General features: G+C 41.2%; 1 protein-coding gene across 3 annotated transcripts in view; it reads right to left on the bottom strand.

The window, feature by feature from the left end:
* The window catches only part of MACROD2 (mono-ADP ribosylhydrolase 2), a 1,992,468-nt gene that overhangs the window by 141,249 nt on the left and 1,835,196 nt on the right, over positions 1-16,023 (bottom strand). For all 3 annotated transcript variants that reach the window (XM_078056907.1, XM_078056906.1, XM_078056905.1), the window contains 2 exons: positions 8,556-8,597; positions 1,401-1,484 (listed from right to left, as the gene is read on the bottom strand). In XM_078056907.1, the coding sequence (XP_077913033.1) occupies positions 1,401-1,484; positions 8,556-8,597 (126 nt within the window). The remainder of the gene's footprint in view (positions 1-1,400; positions 1,485-8,555; positions 8,598-16,023) is intronic.

Genomic DNA, 16,023 nt, shown 5'->3' on the forward strand with positions numbered 1-16,023 from the left:
CTGTCCAGGCACCCAAGATACCAAGGACAATGGTACTTGCTCCTGAGGGGACAGAGGTTACATCTTTCATATTCAGGAGTGAAATCAGCCTTAGGAAGCCCATCTGGGGGCAGGGCCACCAGATGCTCTAATCTAACCTCATTAGTAACAAAGCTCATGTTCTTGGTTTCAAACTTTCCTACAGCTTTGCCTTCTCAGTTGTTCCGCACCCAGGTGAGGGTGAAGGCAGTGTCATTACTTATTAGTTGGAACCTCGACACTCATGCGGATGCTGTGCTGTCACGGAGGAGAGATGTTCAGGATCTCCCTTCAAGAGAGAACATGCTGCTGGGAATGAAGTTAGCTGACAGCGGCCACTGGCCACACTTTGGGGTCCACTGCAGCATTATAGTCACACCGAGGCCACTTTCTCCCCCAGCTGCTTGTGGCCAGTGAGTGAGCAGGAGAAAAGGGATCTTGGAGCCGGCCATTTCCTGCCCAGTGCTCTGGGCCTCCCCAGACTTCTGCAGATTGCACTGCAGATGGAGGCTCTTCCTAGCTAATCTTCCTTCCTTCTCTCCTTCGCCTCCTCCTGCTCTTCCCCCCCTTTACCCTTCAAGGCTCCCCGCTCCCATACATTTCCTGCACTTCTATTTCATCTTGGCATCTTCTTTCCCAAAGACCCAAGCTGACACTATCAGTATTATAATGCTCTCCATTTCACAGCGGATGAAGTGAGGATCCAAGGCAAGAAACGAGAAAGCATAAATATGTTCCCCTTTAAGAAGTTCATGCATACTCAGGAGATGAGAGGCTCCCTAATCTACCTAATCTACATTTTAAAAGAAAAATGTGAATATCTTGTAGGTGGCACTAGTGTTGTGAGTCAAAGACAGACTGGCTTCATTTCTTCAGAAAACTGAGCCCAACTGAGCCTGTCCATTTAACGCAAAGATACGCTGGCTTCTAGAAAGTGGAAGAGAACAAAAGACCGGAAGCATTTCCAGCACCCACTGCTCAGGTTTGAACCTGGACTCAGAATATGTTCATGAAAAAAAGCAAGTGATCCCAATAAGGCAATTAGCTACGCACTGCTCGTCACACCCAGGTCTATAACTCACCCTTACGCGATGACAGAGCACCCAACTTGTCAGCACTTTGCAGGAACAGAAAATACATCACGATGAGAAAATGTGTTTTTTCAGACTTGGTTTTTACCTTCACCAATTAAACCTAAATCTGATATTTTGTCCTCACATTCAGGGGAGAATCCACATATTAGGAAAGGATAAAGAATTCTTCTGTGATTTTTGCACCCTGAGAAATATCTGAATAAGAGAGCATGCACGTAATTTAAAAAGTTAACCAGAAGTTTTTTTTCCATGGAGTAATTTTTTAAAGACAGGAGGGACAGGACTCACCTTCACTAGAGTCTTTGGAACATTCTGGCTTCTTTGCTTTGCTCTTCTTGTGGGGTGGAGAGAGGCCTTTTGGCTCTAACCCCTCTGGAAGCATAAAGATTTAAAACATTCTTATTTAGATATTCAATATTTAAAATTATGTTGAAGTTTAAAGTCCTTTTTTTTTTCCCCTCAGTAAACGCACATGTATAGTGAAGCTTGATCACAGATTCATTTGTCATTTTGGCTGAGCTAAATTTTGGCAAGAGTCTGTGATTCTCCAGTGCACATAGATTGACATTAAAGCTTAACATCTTTTTGTGACCATCATTAATGATTCACACAGATGTGAAATCTTAAATGCTTTTTTTAAATTAAAAGAAATTCTCCATAAGGCAACCCCAAATTATTTTTTTTTTCTCCACAGGAGTTTGATTTAAAACTTCACGGATTAACTGACAGTTGCCAAAATGCAATTTCATTTTACTAAATCCTCAAAGTAGAGCTAGATCAGCTGCAATGTCATCTCATCTTGGGGGGTTGGGGTGGAGCTTTAGTCATCCAAATTCTAAACAACTTCTATATGTCCCCAATTAAATTAACATGTTTGCCACTTTTCTCAATCCTTCCCAATACCCCCTGGGGCCAAGTCTATCCAAGGAGGCTGATAATTTAAATTCTGAAGACTGAAAAAAAAAATCCTGAAGACAGTTTTAGGAAACTGTCTTCTCTAAATTCATCCCCTTCAGATACAGATACTTTGTTAGGCATTAATTTGTATTTCCAGTCCTGGTCTCTCTGCTAAGCTCAAAGCTTATGTCTTCAGCTGCTTACGTGGCAGCTCGTTTTGTATTTGGACTGGCTGTCTTCTCTCCACTCTCCACCTTCTACCCCACCTCCCATCCAGCTGTGCGCTGGGAGACTGGTCTCTACATACCAGTGAAATTTCTGTCTTTCTTCCTAGGCTACCAGTAACCTTCAAGGGCTTATTGTATCCGTCTATCTCAGATCACAGCCCCAATCACTTGGCTTTCTCCAAGTCCTCTCTGTCTCCAGCGTCCTGTAACTACCCCCTCCCCCACTGTCCTTTCAGGGCTGGGATGTAATGGTACCTCCCTCTTTCCAGCCCCCATGATTTCCCTCAGCCGGGCTCTCACCAAGCATTTCAAATTTATGTAAATAATCCCATTAGGCATTTCAAACAGCACAGCTGGAACAATGCTCTTGATGTCTGCAAACCTGTTCTCTCCATAGCATTTCACATCTCACTATCTACCGAGGAATTCAAACTCCCAAACTGAGATACTGTCCTTAATGTTTCCTTTCGGTCACTCTTCCAGGAAGGTCATCATAAGGCCTATCAGCTCTGCTCCAAAATATCCCATATTCATGCACTGTGCTCATCCTTTGCAATCATCACCCTAATCCAAACCAGCAGCCTCTCTTACCTGAGTTCCTATAGTAACGTTCTGGCTTTCTAAACTCCCTGAAACTAGCTATTCTCTGTGTAGGAGCCAGAGTTATCTTCTAAACATAAAGCCGATCCTGTTGCTCACCTGTTTAAATACCATTGGTCTTAGATTAAGATCCAAATCCAATTCCATGGGCCAGGACAACATGGCCCTCAGGCTCTGCCTCTGCTCTAGCCTCGTCTCCCACTTGCACTTTGTCTGTCTTTGTGTGTTCTTGTCATTACTAGGCTGGTTTCTGCCTTAGAATCATCACGTCTGCTGTTCTTCTCCCCTCCCCTCCAAAAACACACACTCATGTGTCTACCTCCTTCTCACCTATTAATCTCAAATCAAACTCAGCTCCCAAGAAAGGCCCTCTGCTAATTCCTAACACGAAGGGTGCCTGCAAGGGAAATCTCTCTCAAATACATCACTTGATGTATCTGAAATTATCTTGTCCCCTTCTTTCTTTATTGTATGTCTCCCTTCCCCATCCCACCTCCTAGAATGTAAGTTCCTTGAGAAAAGGACATTTGTCTTTCCTAATCTCTCTTGTGTCCCTGGTACCTAGTAGTGTCTTGCGAATTTCATTTCCAATTCCGTTTTCTTTCCCCCCTTACCCAGGCCTTTCTTTAAGGCCAAGATATAATGGGGCTCATGCCTAATTCTTACTCTCTTAGCAGCTGTCGCCTTATGCCAGGATTCTAAAATTACACTACAGTGCTATGGCGACTCATTTTTCTTTTCCCATTTATTAAAAAAGGAACAGAACAAAAAATTGCATTTGATAGATGTGCTATTAAAAACTTTGGCATTATGGACTACAAAGGTTTTTGGGCACTAAGTTAGGCTTTCTGTGGTTGCAAGTAAGTCACATCTAAGATCGTTACCATGGCCAGGGTGAAAAATTCCGCCAATGATTACATTAGCAACTCCCCCAAACTTCTGTCACCAGGTGTGAGATGGATATTGACCCTTCAGAATGGGTTCAGCAAAACCAGAAATGAGATGCTTGGAACAGCTCACTGAGCACAGATGCTGTGCTCAAAAGGATGCATAAAATGGGCAAAGCAACACTTATGATCTCCCTGGAAGGAAACTCTTAAGACTCTCTGGAAGATGCCTCTGAAATGCATCATCTGCAACAGGGACTAAGAGGAGTGCTCCCAATGCTGGGGATTCAACCCCAAACCAGCATTTCCTGAAAGTGAGTTTTTGATAATGAACCTGATCTCCCAACCTGAATAGGAATTCTTGGGGAATGGGTGAGACATCTCTGAAAGACATCTATTTGTCTCTATTTGTCCACGTTTTGAGGTAAGTACCCAAAAAGGACTGGTACTTCATTTTTAAAAAGTAACAGGGCCCTCCTTGGGTAGTTAGTAGGCATGGATACATGTTAATTATCAATAGTCATCTATGACATTAGTATCATTTCGTAACAGCCATGGAGGCATTCAAATGAAAGTCACTGATACACATGACCTCTGTGCCCAGATTTCTACTTGTGGTTCAGCAGAAACAACGCCCCCTCTTGGTCTGGAGAAGCTGAAGGAACATTCCTCCAAAGCACCCCATACTGCTCCTTGGCAGCGTATCATATTATCTATGTTGCCTCTCTTTTTGGCAGAGGGTGGAGACCTGGAGCTTTGCCCTGAGCATAGCTTTGCCACCTGAAGAACTCAACTGTGCTCCTCACTGTCATGTATCTGAATTGTCATAGGTGGCTGTTGATTTTCTGTCCTCTATGCTAGGATTAAAGAAACTGATGAAGGACTTAAAGGGAATCCTAAGCATTTAAGCCAGTCTGTCTCTGTCATTTTCCCCATGGGGGCAGAGCCTCACCTTGAGGATGAACTTGTCTCACACCATCTGAGATGCTCCTGCCTCTACTTACTTTTAGAGTCTGGAGACGGAGTACAAGGGTGTGAGCTTTGGGGTCAGACACACTTACGGCTCTCCTACTTAAGCCAGGAACTAATTCCTCTTAAGCCTTGTGTAGTTACTAATTCTTGCCTCCTAGGGTTGTTGCATATCTTAAATGACTTCATGTATGTTGAGCGACTGGCACAAAGTACATCCTGATTAAAATCTGGTTCAGCAGACGTGTGCTGGGGCTGACGTGAGCCAGCTGACTACCTCTCTCTCCTCAACTCCCGCATTCATTGATCTCATGTTTGGTAGCTTGAACACCACCACAGTGGGTGTATTTACAATAATGAAATATGCAAACTCCCCCAGTGGGGGTTCCCTTCACCCAGAGAGTCGGTTTACCAGCACCTTACTGGTTTTTGGTATTCAGATTGTTATTCACTATCATTTACTAGCATTTGTTGGCCAGTTATTCTCCCAAGTAGCCCTTCACTAATGTCAGCTGCATACGTAAAAATCCCTCCAGCATTTCTACTTGTAATACAGGCAACACTGGGCAGAGGACAGGCAGCGCCTAATGGTCTGGTTAGAGACCCGTCTTAGAGACCAACACGCCCGAGTATGAGATCTGAACTGAAGCCAGCCTCCTCACCAATGTCTGGCAAGGCCAGTGGCACATCATGGAACCATTCTGCACAGAAATCCCTCATGATTTCAGCACTCAGATATTAGGAAATGGAGAGCAGCTTCCCAAGCCCATTCTGGCCTAGTGACTTAGCATCTTCGGGCCATCAAGTATGACTTTAACAGCTGCATCCAGCTGCTGCACAAAACCCCCAGGAAACCTGATGAGACTAAGATCAGAACTGATGATCCAATTAAAGTCCCCCAAACCTCATATGCTGACTCCAACCTTGTGGGCTCTGCATTAGCATTAATAATGATTTTCTTAAAATCACTCAGTGGTTTGGATAGCTAGCTGCATCTCATTAAGAAGTCAACTCCCCCTGCCTAGAAATGTGTACTTATGGCACTTAGGCAAATGATCCTTAGCAAGATAAGGTCCTTAAACTGGCTGGCTGAAAGGGCAGTACTCCCCACAGCTGAAGGATATTCCAAGGATACTTCACGTGAGCAGGATAAAGGAGAATAGCAAAAATTGACATTAAATTCACGGAATTTAATCCAAGGTGGGGTGACCACTTAAAGTCTTTTTTCAACATATGGTTCTTTTAAGCAATAAGACATCTCTCATGGTCATGGGAATGGATATTCTAATTGAAATTTCACCTTGGGCTTTATGTTTTATAAAAGACAAGCAGAGTCCTTGTCTCAGGTTGGATTTTCTCAGAAGATGCTGAGACAAGGGTTTGAGTTCAAATACTTCATTGAAGAAATTATCCCAGAAAGTGCCAGAGGGGAGTAGGGAAGGGAGACAGGAAAGGGAAGGCAGCCAATACTGGGTGTGAGCAAGTTCCACTGGGGACCTCTGGGTGATGGTACAGAATCTCGTTGTCCAATACCACACTTTGCCAATGGATATGTGGAATGTGTCTAGTCTGAACTGAGACATGAATGTAAAACACACACACATTTCAAAACTCAGTATGGAAAAAAGAGAATGTAAAATATCAGGGTCATTTAATTTTTATATTGATTACTCATTGAAATGATAATATTCTGGATATATTACATAAAATAGTATTAAATTAATTTCATTTGTTTCTCTTTACTTTTTCCAATGTGATTACTAGAAAATCTGAAGTTAAACAGGAGGCTCCCATTTGAGGCTCCCATCCTATTTCTACTGGACAGCGCTGAAACATAACCTGCCTCAGAGGTGTCCTGCTCGGGTCCACCAACTCTTGCCCGTTGTTGGCTGAGGGCTACTCCAGACAAATTAACTCCCTGGCACTTTGAGTTTGCTTTCCTGACCAGCAAACAACACTCAGCTGAGGGTCACAGGAACTTTCCTTAGACCGCTGTTGATATTGTGAAGCAACAAGCAGGTACCAAGGATACACAGACAGGGAACTGACAACTGTTATTACACCAGTTTCCTGCTCCTGGCTTGTAGATCCTCCCTTGACTTCTCCTGCCCTCTGAATCCACTGACCTGGGGAGACCAAGGGAACCACAGGACTCAGGCATGTTTGGACCAGAGAAGAAGCTAGAAGCTAGACACGAGTTATGGTCATTGCTCCAGTGAGCTGTTATGAAGAAAAGACCTGTTGGTATCTTTCCTCGAAGACAGTGGGAGATCAGGGGAGGAAGAGAGATTTAACTTAACCAGGAGAAAGGACCATTTTAACCAAACCTTGACTAACAGAGATCGTTTACCTCAGAATTTAAATTGTTCCCCGTTAATGGAGATGCTCAGACTGAGGTTGTCGGTGAATAATGGATGGCATTCTGGCATCAAATAGCAGGTTAAACAAAATTAGGACCTCTGAGATACCGATTTTAATTTTAAAACTTGGCCCCATTTGATGCCTAGAACAGTGTGGTTGCCAAAATGGGGAACATGGAGTTCTTATACTATGGAATTAAGTTCTGTACCCTTCCAATATCTAGAAGAGAAAGAAAGAAGGGATAATTTAGTGTTTACTAAGGTCCAAGAAACATGTCAGGTACGATATCTCATTTAACTCCCAAATAAGACTGTATGGTAAGAGTTATTGGCCCCAGAGGTGTACCCTGAGGCCTATAGAGAAAACTTTTACCCCGAGTCCATAAATGGAGGAGCTAGGATTGAATTCAGGCCTATTGATTCATGCATTCATTAACAAGCACATACTGAGTGGCCCCCTTAGGCCAGATCCAATGTTTGCGATCACTAGATTTCCCTCATCAAACACTGGTCTTTCTTGAGGAGTAGGCACACATCTTAATTTCTGGTAGTGAGAAAAATATATCATATGCACCAAATATATGTACCAAAGATGGCCATGGCAAGTTTTCAGGTCCCATGTGCTCTACAAAACTTCACTGCTCCCCATCAGGAGATTGAGACTGCTTTCTCTCCCCATGAGCCTGGGCAGGCTTCTTAATGACTGTTCCAAAAAGAGTTCTGTGGAAGTCATTCTGTTGGACTCCCGAGGCTGAAGCTTAAAAAGGTTACAGCTCCTGCTGGCTCACTTTGCTCTCTCTGGAGCCTGGCTGCCATGCTGAGAGGAAGCCCAGGTTATAGAAAGAGGCCATGCATAGATGTTTCAGAAAACTGCCCCAGCTGTGGTCTCAGCCGAGAGCCCGAGAGCCAATATCAATCGCTGACCAGACATTGAGTGAACAAATCTTCACAGGATTCCAGCCCCCCAGCCATTGAGGCTTCCTGATGAGGCCTCAGACCTTGTAGAGCAGCAGGATCAAGTCAGCCCTGCTGTGCTCTGTCTGAATTCCTGACCCACAGAATATATGAGCATAATAAGCAGATGCTTTAATCACTAAGCTTTGGGGTGATTTGCTACACAGCTCTATTCGTTATAACAACAGGTTCCATTTTTACCTCAGCTTTCAGAAAGCTGAAAGTTTACTTCTTAAATATGCTGATTGTATTAGCTGTAAGAGTTAGCATAACTACTTTCTTATTTTATGACCTTGAGTGTACATTTCTATTTTTTTGTCTTTTCATGCCAGTATAGTTAACATGCAGTGTTATATTCGTTTCAGGTGTACAATATAGTGATTCAACAATTCCATATAGTACTCAGCGCTCATCAGGATAAGTGTACTCTTAATCCCCTTCACCGATTTTATTAACTTTATTATGTTTTTCTTTGAAAAAATGTGAGGCGTACATAAACAACACAATGGTCTTTGTCCATGCTCTATGAATAAATCATAAAGTTAATACCTGAATCTTCTTTCATGTCAACACCTTCTTCTTCATTATCATCTATTAAAAAAAAGGGAAAAGACAAAGAAAAACTCATATGAAAGCTAGAAACCCCAGAATTCTCCAATCTAATAAAAATTCAAAGGCAAGAAAACATTCAGTAGAGAAGAGTAGTAGATCATGCATTTCTATTGTCTTGTATTATTATGCTAAATTAGTGTAATATAATGTAAATAGAATTAGAGCTCAATTTTAACATCTAGGGTTTACATTTCCTTTTAAAAATTGTTATATCTGTCTAACAAAACTATATATGCAATAATTTGTTTTGCTTTTAAAGTTATGCACAGTCACTTCGGTCATTTCAAAAGGACAAAAAATAAAACACACTTTAAATGCCTCACTTTTTGCATCCAGGGAAAGGATGCACCCTCAAGTATCAAGAAGGATGCCTCAAGTATCTAGAAATGCGGAGCTCGCCATTTGGGTGTTGGCTGACACTGTGTCCAATCTCTGCACTGCACAGTGAAAAGTGCTAGTTTGCTATACCTGCAAATCCAAATCTTTAACCATGGAAGTTCAAGTGCCCCTCTCCCAACCCACCCCAGTCCTATCATTTCCATTCAACTCCCCTCATCCCAGTGAAACCCCCTGTAATTGGGCAAGGACCCATGCGTCCTCTGCGCTCTGGGTGACACAGTTGCTTTTTGAACTCTTGACGTGTTGTCATCTCTTCTCCTTCACTGTTGCTCACATCCAGGCAGTCTGAATCCTGTCTTCTTTCCATGTTTTTTCCTCTCTATTCACATCACTACAGCTCAAATTCAGACTTCCCTATTTTATGGTTTCTTAACCTGCTCTTCTCTTTTTCCCACTTCTGATTCCAACTCCTTTTACACATAGCTGCCAAATCAATCTTCAAATACAGCTCTGATCTGGTTCACAACTGTTCTGTGACTCCTGTCTGCCTAATGAGAAAGGTCTTAGACTCTTTGGGGGTTACACTCAAGGCCAGCAGTATCTGGTTCTGACCACTTTCCTTGGTTTCCCCTCCTCTGTTCCACTCATGCTACCACCTTCACTCACGCACCACTTAATTCTGTTTTCTAAGATCTCTGCTAGTTTCCTCTACCCACCTCAGTCCTGGAAGCAATGCCTTCTCCATCTCTGTTCACACTCATCCTTCAAGGCCAAACTGAGGTACCATAACATCTGCTCCATCCAAGTTTGAGTGAATAGTCTTCTCTTCAGTGTACCTTATTTTTAATGCCTTCTGAATATCAACTTTAAGGACCTTTGGGCTGAGGTCTGCATACAGCTCCTCCACCCAACCATTCATTAGGCATGTGACCTTGGAAAAGTTACCAAACAGTTCTGAGTTTTAGGTTCATCAGCTATAAAGTGGGATAATAATGCCTCCTACATAGAGTTGTTGCAAGGATTAAATGAGATAAGGTTACATAAAGCACTAGGACAGCTACTGAAATATTAAGTGCTATATTTTAGTTATTATTACCACCAAATCATAAGTCTACTTGTTAACATATCTGTCTGGCAGATGCCCATCTCTAGATCACAAACTCTGCAAAGTTAAAGACTATGTCTTATGTTCCTTTGTATTCCCTGGTACGTAATGCAATTAATTTTATACACTAAAATCCATAAAGAAATTTCTGCGGAATAAAATTTTTGAGGTTTTATTTTTAATTTTATCTGATTTTTTAGTCAAATTAGAGAATTCCCGTGTTTGTATTTCCTATCTATCTCTTACATACCAGGACAGCATGGATCTATGTAATGATTTGCAAACAATGAGGACTCAGTAAGGATTTGTAATTTCCTCTTGGATATATGCTTTAAATTTAGTAATTTCTGAGCCAAGTTTATTCAATGTGACACTCTTCAAAGTGCTAATTATAAATGAAGATTATAGATATACCAGTCACTGGGAATGGAAAATGCATTTAATTTGAAGTTTTAGGAAAGTAATTCTTGATGGCCATGGTTAATTTTTCAAGAAGTAAATTTTCTTCCATTCAAATTGTTAGAAACAGTAGTGATTTTCTATATAATTTATTTCTTTCATTTTTTTCTATGAATAGAATTTTGGAAGAAAGAATGTCTTTCTCTCAGAAATATAATTTTCTAACCAAATGATTACCAAAATGTTACAAACTCTTCACAGATTCTTCCCTGAACTTAATATATTTAAACAAAATTTTATTTTTCAGAGCCATCTAAAATATCTAGAACCATCTCTTTGACAAACAGACTTTCTGGAATCTCAGAGTGGGATGGAAAAGAGTCTCCACAGTTTCCAGGGAAAGATAAAGGAAGAGTCAAAGATCCCTTTGCTTGTCAACTATGTATCCATTTGTCCATGTGGCAAACATTCATTGGTAACCTTTTGTATGTGTGGCTTTATGTCTGGGGAAATAGAAAATACCAGATTATGCAGTTGCCTAGAAACTTATCATTAGTAAGGAAAGTAAGACATGCAGATACATTTGAATATATAATAGAGTAGTCAGTGCCATTACAAAAGATGTCAGGGGAGGGATAGCTGCTTCCAGGGACTATATAGACTATACTGATAGCATCATCCCTAGAATGTTCCCAGGTGTTGAAGGATCAGACTTGATGTTATTATCCATTTATTCATTCATTTTCATTCATTTATCCATATAGTGGTTAACAGTATACCCAGGATCCGGATTCAGATCAGGCCAAACCATATATAGCTGTGCAATCTTGGGCAAATTATGTAAACCTATACCTCAGCTTTCTTATCTGAGAAATAGGGATAATAAAAGTACTAACTTTCTAGAGGTGGTAATACGTAATACATGTAAAGTGCATACACGGAATGAGCATTCAATAAATACTGGCTATTAGTGTTATGGTGTCATTATTATTACTACTTTTACTACTTAACCATTTATTGACCAAGACCACATGTCAGAACTATGGAAGACCTTGAAGATAGAGTTGACATTCTATTCCCTCAAAAAGCTCACAAAGAAGTGGAAGCAGCAATCAGAAGAGGAAGTAACAGATTCTCTGATGCAGGTAGGCAAAGGTTTCACTGGGAAACAGACAAGAAGCAGCTAAGTCAGAGAGAAGGTCTATGAAGGATTTCCAGAAGAGGTGACATTTCAGTTGAATCCTAAAGGGTGAGTTAGAATTAGCTAGGGGGAAGGAAAGGCTGCAGTGCATTTCTGGCAGATGCGGGTGCCCAAGGAGGAACACCCCCTTGTTCCTTGACACTTCAGTGCTTGCCAGCTTCACTTCCAGCCACCAGCCCCTGGGTCTCTGCCTGAGGGCTTTCTCTGGGCTGCTGGAGGCCACTGGAGAAATACCAGGGAATTAACACCCCCAAGAGGGCAGCCTTTCACAAGTGACTGCCAGGATTTGCATGTAAGTACTCTAGTTCCCTTGCTTCTCAAGTGGGCTAATTCAGAAGCTTCTCCCAGAGTCTTCCCCTCCCCCCCCCCGCAACCCTGGGATTGAGCCAATGGTTAATTTAATTTATAATTTAACCATAGAGTTGAGGGTCCATATCTGGGTTCTCTATTCTGTTCCATTGGTCTATCTGTCTGTTTTTGTGCCAGTACCAGGCTGTCTTGGTGATCACGGCTTTGTAATACAGCTTGAAATGAGGCAACATGATGCCCCCGGCTTTGTTTTTCTTTTTCAACATTTCCTTGGTGATTCAGGGTCTTTTCTGATTCCATACAAATTTTATGATTGTTTGTTCCAGCACTTTGAAAAATGCCGTTGGAATTTTGATCGGGATGGCATTGAAGGTATAGATTGCTCTGGGTAGCATAGACATTTTAACAATGTTTTTTCTTCCGATCCATGAGCATGGAATGCTTTTCCATCTTTTTGTGTCTTCTTCAATTTCTTTCATGAGTGTTCTGAAGTTCCCAGAGTATAGATCCTTTACCTTTTCGGTTAGGTTTATTCTAACGTATCTTTTGGTTTTTGGTGCTATTGTAAATGGAATCATTTCTCTAATTTCTCTTTCCACAGGTACACTGTTAGTGTATAAGAAAGCAACTGATTTCTGTGCATTGATTTTGTATCCTGCCACATTACTGAATTGCTGTATGAGTTCTAGTAATTTGGGGGTAGAGTCTTTTGGGTTTTCCACATAAAGTATCATGTCATCTGCGAAGAGAGAGAGTTTGTCTTCTTCTTTGCCAATCTGAATACTTTTTATTTCTTTTTGTTGTCTGATTGCTGTTGCTAGGACTTCTAGTACTATGTTGAACAATAGTGGCGAGAATGGGCATCCTTGTCGTGTTCCTGATCTTAAGGGAAAGGCTCTCAGCTTTTCCCCATTGAGAATGGTATTCGCTGTGGGTTTTTCATAGATGCATTTTATGAAATTGAGGAATATTCCCTCTATCCCTATACTCTGAAGAGTTTTAATCAGGAAAAGATGCTGTATTTCGTCAAATGCTTTTTCTGCATCAATTGAGAAGACCATATGGTTCTTCTCTCTCCTCTTATTAATGTGTTCTATCACATTGATTGATTTGTGAATGTTGAACTACCCTTGCATCCCAGGGATAAATCCTACTTGGTCGTGGTGGATGATCCTTTTAATGTATTGTTGGATCCTATTAGCTAGGATTTTGTTGAGAATTTTGGAATCCATATTCATCAACTCTATGGTCAAATAATCTTTGACAAAGCAGGAAAAATATGCAATGGAAAAAAGACAGTCTCTTCAATAAATGGTGCTGGGAAAATTGGACAGCTATATACAGAAGAATGAAACTCAACCATTCTCTTACACCATACACAAAGATAAACTCAAAATGGATGAAAGACCTCAACGTGAGACAGGAATCCATCAAAATCCTAAAGAACATAGGCAGTGACCTCTTCGACATCAGCCACAGCAACTTCTTTCAAGACACGTCCCCAAAGGCAAGAGAAACAAAAGCAAAAATGAACTTTTGGGACTTCATCAAGATAAAAAGCTTCTGCACAGCAAAGGAAACAGTCAACAAAATAAAGAGGCAACCCACAGAATGGGAGAAGATATTTGCAAATGACACTACAAAGGGCTGATAGCCAAGATCTATAAAAAGAGCTTCTCAAACTCAACACCCAAAAAACAAATAATCAAGTCAATAAATGGGCAGAAGACATGAACAGACACTTCTCCAAAGAACACATACAAATGGCTAACAGACACATGAAAAAATATTCATCATCATTAGCCATCAGGGAAATTCAAATCAAAACCACAAGATACCACCTTATACCAGTTAGAATGGCAAAAATTGACAAGGCAAGAAACAACAAATGTTGGAGAGGTTGTGGAGAAAGGGGAACCCTCTTACACTGTTGGTGGGAATGCAAGTTGGTACAGCCACTTTGGAAAACAGTGTGGAGGTTCCTCAAAAAATTAAAAATAGAGCTACCCTATGACCCAGCAATTGCACTACTGAGTATTTACCCCAAAGACACAGATGTAGTGAAAAGAAGGGCCGTATGCACCCCAATGTTCATAGCAGCAATGTCCACAGTAGCCAAACTGTGGAAAGAGCTGAGATGCCCTTCAACAGATGAATGGATAAAGAAAATGTGGTCCATATATACAATGGAATGTTACTCAGCCATCAGAAAGGATGAATACCCAACTTTTCCATCAACATGGATGGGACTGGAGGAGATTATGCTAAGTGAAATAAGTCAAGCAGAGAATGTCAATTATCATATGGTTTCACTTATTTGTGGAACATAAGGAATAGCATGTAGGACATTAGGAGAAGGAAGGGAAAAATGAAGGGGGGGATATCAGAGGGGGAGACGAACCATGAGAGACTATGGACTCTGAGAAACAAACTGAGGGTTTTGGGGGTGGGTGGGTGGAGGGGTTAGCCCGGTGATGGGTATTAAGGAGGGCGCGTGTATTGCATGGAGCGCTGGGTGTTATGTGCAAACAATGAACCATGGAACACTACATCAAAAACTAATGATGTAATGTATGGTGATTAACATAACATAATAAAATTAAATTAAATTAAAAAAATTATAATTTAGCCCTACTGCCTTCCTTCTCTTTCCAGCCCTTCTTTCCCACTCTCCTGCTGGTGATTCCTGGGATCATCTCCCAAAGAAATGACTTCCACATGAATTCTTGTTTCCGGGTCGGGGGATTCAAACTAAGAAAAGGATAATGACACTGAAACAAAGGGAAAAACATCTGTGAAAACACATGGATATGAACAGCCAAGATGCTTTTAAGGAAATAAAACTAGCTTCTGAGTGGCTGAAGGGAGGAGTTACGGGGGAACTGTGGGTAAACTGGCCTGTTCTAGCCGGATAATCTTCCTTGCTGGGTATGATGGTCAATTGCATGTGTCAATGTAACTGGGCCATGGAATGCCCAGATATGTGTCACACATGACTTTGAGTGTGTCTGAAAGAAATTTCAGAATGAAATTAACATCTGAATTGGTAGACTGAGTAAAGCAGATAGCCCTGGTAATGTGGGTGAGCCTCATCCAATAAGTTTAAGGTTGACCCCTCCCACAAGGAAGACGGAACCATTACCCGGATGCATTTGTGTTGGGGGATTGCGGTTTTCCTGCCTTTGGACTCAAACAGAAACCCTGGCTCTGCCTGGGTCTCAAGCTTGCAGGCATTTGAACGGAAACGACGTCATTGGTTTTCCTGGCTCTTAGGTTTTCAGACTCGCCCTGGAACTCCGCCATCTGCTCTCCTGGGTCTCTAGCTTGCTGACTGCAGGTCTTGGGATCTGGCAGCCTCCATAGTTGCATGAGCCAATTCCTTATAATAAATTTTATCTACATCTATATTTATATCTATATCTAAATCTATATCCACTATTGGTTCTGTTTCTCTGGGGAATCCTAATACCTCAGATTGAAGAATTTAAATTCTATGCTGAAAATTACAGGGTTACTAAACGACTTTAAGCAGAAAATGACACACCAGCTTTTGAGAGAGAACATTTTTCATAAGAGAAATTTACTAATAAACTATAAAATGCATGCCTTAATATTTTGGTATTATTTATATTAAACTCCAGCACAGAGTAATTTTGGTCTACAAAGCACCTAATGTGCTGTTACTTATTAATGAAATCCAGTTTAGTTCAACATTATTCTATAAAATGTACTCACTTGAGCCATATTTACGCAGCATATTTCTAGCAAGAATTTTTGTCTAACAAAACCGGGGAACAAAAAAGCAATATACGAAAGAAGAGGATAAGCCTATGGAGATAGGAGCCATGCCATTCAAAATTTGGAAGCAGTTAGGGGACTGATGGAGCATGGGCACAGAGCCACTGCCCTTTTAACAGTTCTTCAAGCATCATGCTTCTTTGTTAGAGGATGAAAATCAAATAAAACGTTCTTAGCCAAAGTGATACAAATATCATTTCAAAATAGAGGTCAGTCCATCAGGTGGTATTGTTCTGTATGTTCAGAAATGCCGA

This window comes from Halichoerus grypus, chromosome 10 (genome assembly GCF_964656455.1).
Source record: "Halichoerus grypus chromosome 10, mHalGry1.hap1.1, whole genome shotgun sequence".
NCBI classification, from domain to species: Eukaryota; Metazoa; Chordata; class Mammalia; order Carnivora; family Phocidae; genus Halichoerus; species Halichoerus grypus.